The following is an 8,901-nucleotide window of genomic DNA, read 5'->3' as shown; positions in this document are numbered from 1 at the left end:
TATGGTCGTCGAAACATCCAAAGGTAACTCACTAATGAGAGAGGCCGCTCGGCATGCAAAGGACAGCTGTCCTGCTGCCGTGCGCACCACCTGGGGGGGGGGGGGGGGGGGGGGTGGGGAGGGTGGGCGCAGATTATAGTCCATGCGGATAGTTCGGCCACTGGTCCGCGCGTCAGCGTATGTTTGAAGTAAACAGGCAAGACCCTGCTGTTCACCTCGTTCACGGGCTTTGTGCGCAGTGAAAACAGCTTGTACGTCACACAGTCTGGCGGCAAATTTAACTACTTTTAGCAGTTTGGCCTTGTTAACAGCTGACCCCTGTCCCATAAACCGAAATGTAGTATCTCACGAACGAGATGACCAAACCCTGCACTATGGTCAGCAGCACTCATTGCGAGAGGAAGTGTCTCATATGGCGAAGACCCATAAGGACGCCGATGCGGCTTGTTACTACACCACTGGCGTGTGCGTCCCAGCTCAGGTGGCGGTCAAATAGCACACCTAGGTTTTTACGGCCAGGCTCTCCCGAACGGTCTCCCCACCGACCCGACACTGACAGGGGAAAGTCTGCGGGTGTTCTGTCGCGTGCCAAGGAGAAAGAGTTCGGTTTTGGATACGTTGATTTTGAGGCTGTGGGCATGGAACCACGATGCCAGGGAGGACAGGGTGGTCTCCATACGTTGAACGAGGGGGAAAGGTTGCGTTGAACATCGGATATGAGGATTTGGGTGTCATCAGCGTGCTGGGTCACATGAGCGTCCGGCGCGTACAGGCTGAGGTCGTTGGCGAAGATTGTGAATAAGAGAGGGCAAAGGCCTGATCCCTGGAATACTCCCATGGTATTGTGGAGGGGCTTGGAGACCACTCTGTCATCCGAAGAAGAAGAGATGCAGACTGACTGGGAATGACCAAAAATAGGGGAGGAGAACCAAGCCGGGTCGATGTTATAGAGCTGGAGCTTGGAAAGTAGCTGAGCATGAGGAATGACGTCGAAACATTTCCAGAGATCCAAGAGGTGCAGGTGTGAAAGATGGCCACGATCCATGTTGGAAAAGATACAGTCTGTCACGGCGAGCAGAGCAGTCTCAGCGGAGCAGAGCAGCAGAGCAGTCTCAGAATCTTTTTTAACCGTTCCTTTGCAACGCTACTAGCAGGGCCAAGTAAATTACAATTTAATCACCCATAATGACGATCGATCCGAGGTGCTGAAGAAGCATTCGCTGATATTGCAGCTCCAGCTGGCTGAAGTCCGTCTGGAGAGCAACCACGGCGCGGCGCGGGGGCCGGTAGACTGTAGCCACAGTGAAATGCGGACCGGACTCCGATCTCATACGCAGCCGGAGGGACATCAACTGACAGTCCGGACACTTAGATGCCGGCCGTGTGACGGCAGTGGCTTTGTAGCAGTCACGGCTCAAGATCGTCACACCTCCATAGCCGACCTCTCCCGGCCGGTCCGTACAGTACAGCGCAGAGCCGGGGACTGTGACCGGCCTGGACGCAGTGGCAGATCGAAGCCCCGTCTCGGTGATCACGCAAAAGCCGTAATGGAGCTGGTTTGGATGGTCATGGTGCAGTGAAACTATCTTCGGCAGCAGGGACTGGCTCTTGAAGAGTCCCACCAGCAGGTTCCGACGACGACCGTCCGGAGAAGAGAGCCGCAGCACCTGACCGCCCCTGACTTGACTGACCTTTTTACTTTGACCAGGTTTTACCCTATTTGATAGGGGGGTCATGGCCTATGGACCCCAAATATTGGCACCAGTGAGGTTACATGCCAGCCAATTTGCCTTCTTAATTTCGTTTCTTTATCTAATTAGGATTTGAGACCTCAGGGAGGATCGAATTGACCCCCACCAAAGCGGAAGGTATTCAGCCGTCCACCCGGGCGAATGTTCACATTTAAATTTTCCAAAAGAGATGCAATCGCTCGTTAAATTCTCACACTAAACAGGTTTATGGTCTGGCAGTGGCAATGACCAGACATACTCAAAGAACCATATGCGGTCCATTCGCCTTCAAAATCCTTGATCCGTTCTGGCATGCTTCCCGAAAGCCATATGCCTTGAGTGTCGATATTGTAGTGTTTGTAATTTTGCCAAGTTACGTAAACAAGACTTTAAGAAGCAAGATTAAGTTTCAGAACGACCTGAAATACAGGTTAAAAAATCCCCATGGAGCATTATGACGCCCTCGCACGAGTAAAAGTCGAGGTAATGTAGCTGCAAATGACGTACCACCAAAGACACAGCACCATTATTCCAGTGACAGTCGTCCCACGAGCCCTCCGGCACGATGAGCCACTGCTTTAAATCTAACCACTGCAAGCGAAGTGCCCGAATTAAATTATTAACTCCGCGATATTGCCTGCCTCCAAAGCGGCTCGTCCCACCGGAGCCGTGAGGTCTGCCTGTTGCTGGAGCTGCAGTGACTGGCTTCATCCACGAGTCGAGCCTGCGGGCTACGGCGGCTGCCGGCGTGAGCCATTGCCGAGCCGCGGCTGAGGCGGCTCTCAGCGTGAGCCGGTGCCGAGCCGCGGCTGCGGGGGCTCTCAGCGTGAGCCGGTGCCGAGCCGCGGCTGCGGCGGCTGCCGGCGTGAGCCGGTGCCGAGCCGCGGCTGCGGCGGCTGCCGGCGTGAACCGGTGCCGGGCCGCGGCTGAGGCGGCTGCCGGTGTGAGCCGGTGCCGAGCCGCGGCTGCGGCGGCTGCCGGTGTGAGCCGGTGCCGAGCCGCGGCTGCGGCGGCTGCCGGCGTGAGCCGGTGCCGAGCCGCGGCTGAGGCGGCTCTCAGCGTGAGCCGGTGCTGAGCCGCGGCTGAGACGGCTCTCAGCGTGAGCCGGTGCCGAGCCGCGGCTGCAGGGGCTCTCAGCGTGAGCCGGTGCCGAGCCGCGGCTGAGGCGGCTCTCAGCGTGAGCCGGTGCCGAGCCGCGGCTGCAGGGACTCGCACTCCGAACGACGGCCGTTCATTTCACCGATAAGCTCGCGGTCAGCTCGGTCACGCCCTTATGGTTCGGGCCGGGCTTCGACTGGATATACAGCTTCTTGAAACATGCTGCCGTCCATTGGGGTCTGTCCAGCGCAGGCTTAAGGCCGAAGTAGGCGTCATAGATAATTTGTATTAAGGTCTGAGGCAAAATGATCTTGTGATCCATCACCTCACTACCTTCACTCTTCTCTCCCCCACCCTTCGCTCCCTCTTTTTCTCTTCCTCTGTGTCTTTGTCTACCTGCCTGCAGTTGGTGTTTAGGCTGTCATTCTGATTTTGGCTTTACTCTCATATATACCTTGACATTCGTAACATGAATAAGCATATGATGAAAGTAAAATACCTGGAGCAAGGCCTTTTACTCTCATTGCCACCGTCAACCAAAGAGTATAACACGAAACACAGCTACGTAAATCGATGGGAGTACGGCGCATTTCCCACATGAAAACATACGAATCTATTCACACAATGCTTTGGTTAAATGTGATTCGTGCCCGGTATCGTAACCATGGCAACATCTTCAACCGGTGTCATCACATATACTAGACTATTTTGTGCTTCCCCGCTGCCCTCTTTGCCCGCCGACAAGACACTCTGGAGTGTTTTGGATCGTAGTTTTGTGGAGCATAGTACCAGCTCGATGCTGCACCGATCGTCCCTGTATGGTACTGTACCGTGTTCTCACCGTCTCTGAGCGGTACCGTACGGTCGTCTGACCGGCCCTGCGCAGTACTGTACTGTCGTCTGACCGTCCCCGTGCAGTACTGTACGGTCGTCTGACCGTTCCCTTGCGTACGGTTACGTCGTTGACCGTCATGTGCAGTACTGTACCGTCGTTCTGACCGTCCTGTGGAGTACTGTACCGTCGTCTTACCGCCGTGGAGTAGTTACTTACCGTCGTTTCTGACCGTCCTGTGCAGTACTGTACCGTCGTTGACCGCCTGTGCAGTACGTGCAGCGTGCAGTACTGTACCGTCGTCTGACCGTCCTGTGCAGTACTGTACTGTTCTGACCGTCCCGTGCAGTACTGTACCGTCGTCTGACCGTCCCTGTGCAGTACTGTACTGTCGTCTGACCGTCCTGTGCAGTACTGTACGGTCGTCTGACCGTCCTGTGCAGTACTGTATCGTCGTCTGACCGTCCTGTGCAGTACTGTACCGTCGTCTGACCGTCCTGTGGAGTACTGTACCGTCGTCTGACCGTCCTGTGGAGTACTGTACCGTCGTCTGACCGTCCTGTGCAGTACTGTATGTCGTCTGACCGTCCTGTGCAGTACTGTACCGTCGTCTGACCGTCCTGTGCAGTACTGTACCGTCGTCTGACCGGCCCTGCGCGGTATCGTATCGTGGTCTGACGGTCCCAGCACACTGCTGTACCGCGCGCTGACCGCTCTCTGCCGGCAGGGTACGCCACGTCGTCGCTGGTCGCGCTGCTGCTGGCCGTGCCGTTCTGCCTGCGGATCCTGTTGCACGGCGAGACGCGCTCCTGGTCGCAGTACGGCGTCGCCGTCTATTTCGCCCGACTCGAGCTCTACCTGGGAAACGGCTTCATCGGTGAGACGCCGTCAGGTTGGGGTCGTGCAGGGGTGACCCGTGTCTGCGTCGCCCGTCACGTTTGGGGAGATTATCACGCGTCTAATCCAGAGCGCTCACGGTGCTGTCCGTCCCAGGTCAGGAAGGGGTACGTCATGTTTTGCCTCGGTTGAGCTACACTGCTCTGCTCCGGGTGAGGACAAAAGGGTGACCTCGTATTCTGCTCGAGGTTTTGGTAGGGAGTTGGGGACCTGTTCTCCCGTCCCGTGCTAGGACGTTGGAGGTGATCTCGCGCTCTTCTGTATGCCCCAGTCATGCCTTAACACGCGCCCGGTTCAACGCCCTTCGCTCGGGTGGGGGTCGAATTTGCCCGGCTCCCTAATACCTCGAAAACTAGACACCAAATTCACAGGGTGGGCTAGCCTGTATGTAAGCTCACTTTTTTAAAATTTGGAGTTTCCACTTTATGAACTTGGTGACCCAAATAAGGTAAAACAGGATCAAACCTTAGATCTGTGTCCAAAGTGCCCCCAAACCTCCTCACGCAACCGTCATGAACCTAGATACCTGTTCTTAGCAAAAGTTAAATGGTGTTCATTTATGTTTATTTATGTTCAGTTATGTTCAGCGACCTTGTTTGACCCTTGAGGACCAAGTGACATAAAACTACGAAATTTCTGTCATATTTTCATTCGAATAAGCGTCAGCGATTACGCCAGGCGGTATTTTCTTTAAAACAAAATGCTGATCTGGGTCATTTCAGGTCAGTGACCTAGTCTAACCTTTAAAAAATCCATGACAAATGTCTGCTGCGCCCCTGTCATTAACAAATTTGAAATAAACAACAAGACTACCCCATAAAGCAAGTAATTAAGTGACGTAACAGGTGAGTTTTGGCATTTATACCTGACTCTAGGTGAATGGATCTTGTTGTAATTGTAAATTCAGTAGCGTTATTGGCTAAGCAATTATTTCAGGGATGCACGGCTTCGTCTAACACTCCGTTGTCGCGCCAGATTGAACGATTCTCTGGAAACTGGATTCGCTGACAGCCATGGCTTGACTTTGACCTGTCATACGTCAGTGACCTTAGACGGTAAATATTAATTTGTATACCCAAAGATTCGGTTTTTGATTTCATACAGTTCTGCTAAGCTTGGTACCAGAAATAATTCGGGAAAACCTCCTGGGGGTCAAACTGAACCCCACCCGAGCGCGTGTCGTTGTGCAGATATCGTTGTCATTATTTTTGTGGTCACTTAAAACGTCGTGCCCGTGTGTCCTGAATCATTCCCAAGGCACCAAACTTTCCTCTAAAAAAGCAGTGAAAGGCGCTGTCGCATGAGGGATGACGACCACTGATTGCTGTTGAGTGTTGGCTGATATCGGTTAGTGCTACAACCTAGGCGGACTCGGGAGCTACCATTTGTCAGGATCGTGATACACAATACATCAAATCTCCGAAGGGACACGTCAGAACGTTAAGATAAATGAGCTGGCAGAAAGCCTCTTTGGATTGGGTTATTTCGAGATTAGCACATTAAGAGCATCCTCACTTGATCGAGCATACAGTGTTGGCAGGTTATCAGTTCTTGTGACCACTTCAGTGAGATAAGTTGCGCCTTGTCTTCAGGACGTGTTTTGTTTATGATTAGGCATAACAAAGAAGCTTTAAGCAATGCTTTCACTCTTTTGCGTGGTTTTCGGATGAGAAGGCTAACTTGCGGCCCACGAAAACGAGATGTTCACACCCATAACTTTATCGGGGTAAAAACCTCTCTACGTCTTGTGCTTGAATGCGATTAAGTAAGGTGTTACATAATAATCCCGACCCTACCATGTGGCCGGAACGTATCACATGACACTTCTCGAGTCGCGGAATGGCAACACCAGTAGCCATGGCTTGTAGCCAGCCCCCGGTGCCGGCCGGTGATTGGTTGGATGTGGGCCATCGCGTGCAGTTTGCCGCAACGGACCAGAGTATATTATTTCGCGGAATTGCGATAATTTAAGCACTTCTGGCCACATCCAATTGCGAAGCCGCGTAGGCCGTAGGCTGGTTAAGTGTGTGTTCCTCTTTTCTGATGACTTTTAAAAGAGAAACACTACAATGGGCTTACATTCGGTATAACTGCCCAATGGTATCTACCGTGTGGCCTCTTACCACCTGTTTGGTGCACTTACCACCTATTTGCAATATTTGCATTGCACAAGTGTCATGGACATTGCTCGTCGTTCCGCCCGCGCCCGAGCCTTAGCCCTGTCCTTACGCCCACGCACTCCGAGTCACGCACGCACTCCAAGCCACGCACGCAGCCCGGCCTGCCCTCATACTCCGATCCGTTCACGCAATCCAGAACACCCACGCACTCTGAGCCACCTACATACTCCAGGCTGCTCTCGCATTACGAGCTGCCCACGCACTCCGAGCTATCCACGCACCCCGGGCCACCCACGCACTCCGATCCACCCACGCCATCCGGAACACTCTCACGCACTCTGAGCCACGCACATACTCCAGGCTACTCTCGCATTACGAGCTGCCCACGCACCCCAAGCCATCCACGCACCCCGGGCCTACACGCGCTCTAATCCACCACCGATCACGCGCGAGAGCGCTCTAAAGCCGCCCGTCCGCGCCGCTTCATTGTGGCCATCCAATGGCGGGCGTAACGGGCGAGAACGGCGTGAACTGAGGTGGCGGCGCGGCGCGGACCGCCGGGCGTCCGGCGAAAACTGGGCCGTGCCCACCGCATGCCGATCAGCCGGCGCCGCCAGCCGGGCTGTCAACGACACGAGCGGCGCTCCATTGAGCCGCGTCGCCGCCCGATGTGGCCCCGACGGGCGGGCGGCGCGGCCGCGCCACACGCACACGTCTGACCCAGATTCGACGACGGCTTTGATCGGCGGGCAAGTCGCGGGCGCGGCCACACTCTCGAACCATGGCCGCGGACGAGGGCGGCCCGCTGTCGACAGTCGGAAATGGCCGGTGGAAGAAGTGTCCCCGCCGCTCGAAATGTGAGACAGGCGGACGCCTCGGGCGCCCGGCCGCGCCCTCCGTGGCCGCTCCTCAGCTCGCCGGCAGCTTTTTTGATCGACAAACACCGGAGGGCGTGTTCGGTTTCAGGGCGGATCAGGATATTCTTGGAAACAGTCGGATTGAACCATGGCGCTGGTTAAGATAAAAGCGCCGGCTCGTAGTTCACCCCATCCGCCAAGGTATATTTGCGGTTGTATCAGGATTCCCGCCCGACCGGACAGGTGACCCGTAAATAAAGCTTCGCGGATGAGGTGAGTCACGAACTCGCCGCACTCATCCAACTGACACGAAGGTGCACTTCGAGGACACCTGCCGCATTTTCGCAGCGTCCGAAAAACCATCGGACTGTTGCACTATCCGCCCGGATTAGTCAGCTAGTTTAGACGCACTCCACGTGATGCGGCTCGTGGTAGATGTAAGAATTCTATCACCCCTCCCCTTCGTCCGTCTCCCCTCCCCAGACCTCAGTTCGGAACTGATGGGAGCTGGCGCACGAGTTGCCATGCACTTTGGCAACCAGGGAAGGAACGATAAATCATGTTCCGCCATTATCGTCTACCTAGACCACGCTTTTAGTTGGAACGGATGACGGGGTATTTTTGCGAGAAGGCATATTGATGAATTCGAGCTATATTGAATCTCCTCTTTTTTTTTGGTTTCCATAAACAGGTTAATCTCTTTTCTATTGCTGAAAATGTTTCCCAAACTTGCAACGATTTCGATGTCAACTGACATACGTTACGGTAGAGTGCGATTCCTCCCAATCACCTTCCCCTTTTGAGAATTGTCCTAATTTTTGAGTTCTTAATTCCTACTATCAGTTATGTGTGAATCCGCGTTTTGCGTCTGCGTTTGTATTTGTGTTTGACATCAGCGTAAATACGTGTCTATTACGTGTCAGCTGTCAGAGGAATAAAACGATAAGTAAAAACAACGAACAGCGATAATGAATACAAAACATATAAACGCGCGCCTACATGATCGGCATAAGACGGCCCCATTGCAAAAAACTGGCTGGGCAGAACGTTAAAACTTGAGAGTTATCATTTATTTTATTCCCTATTTCATAATTGTTCATAGTACTTTTAAAAAAGCCGGTCATTGGTCTGGCCTGCGTTCCTGACCACTTGAACTTTGTCCTTCATCCGTAATCCACGTCGCCTCCGCGGTCACTTGCAATTGCCTGGTTTTGTTGGGCAGCTATCTCTCTCCGCCTGTCTCTACAGTACAGAAAGACCTGGATACTCATTTCCAGCGCAGATAGACAACGCTCCTGCTGGGCACCCCGTCCTGGGCCCGCCTTCCTCTCTCGGACCAGCGATCGAGCTGCGAGTGAGCGCATCTG

At 53.9% G+C, this 8,901-nt stretch overlaps 1 protein-coding gene across 1 annotated transcript in view; it reads left to right on the top strand.

Moving 5' to 3' along the window:
* The window catches only part of LOC119102832 (putative G-protein coupled receptor B0563.6), a 28,657-nt gene that overhangs the window by 14,323 nt on the left and 5,433 nt on the right, over positions 1-8,901 (top strand). Inside the window, exon 2 of the mRNA XM_037226284.1 lies at positions 4,388-4,537. Coding sequence (XP_037082179.1) covers positions 4,388-4,537 — 150 coding nt within the window. The remainder of the gene's footprint in view (positions 1-4,387; positions 4,538-8,901) is intronic.

This window comes from Pollicipes pollicipes, unplaced genomic scaffold, assembly GCF_011947565.3.
Source record: "Pollicipes pollicipes isolate AB1234 unplaced genomic scaffold, Ppol_2.1 Scaffold_5724;HRSCAF=6776_pilon_pilon_pilon, whole genome shotgun sequence".
In the NCBI taxonomy this organism is placed as follows: Eukaryota; Metazoa; Arthropoda; class Thecostraca; order Pollicipedomorpha; family Pollicipedidae; genus Pollicipes; species Pollicipes pollicipes.
This window is presented reverse-complemented; position numbering and strand designations above follow the sequence as displayed.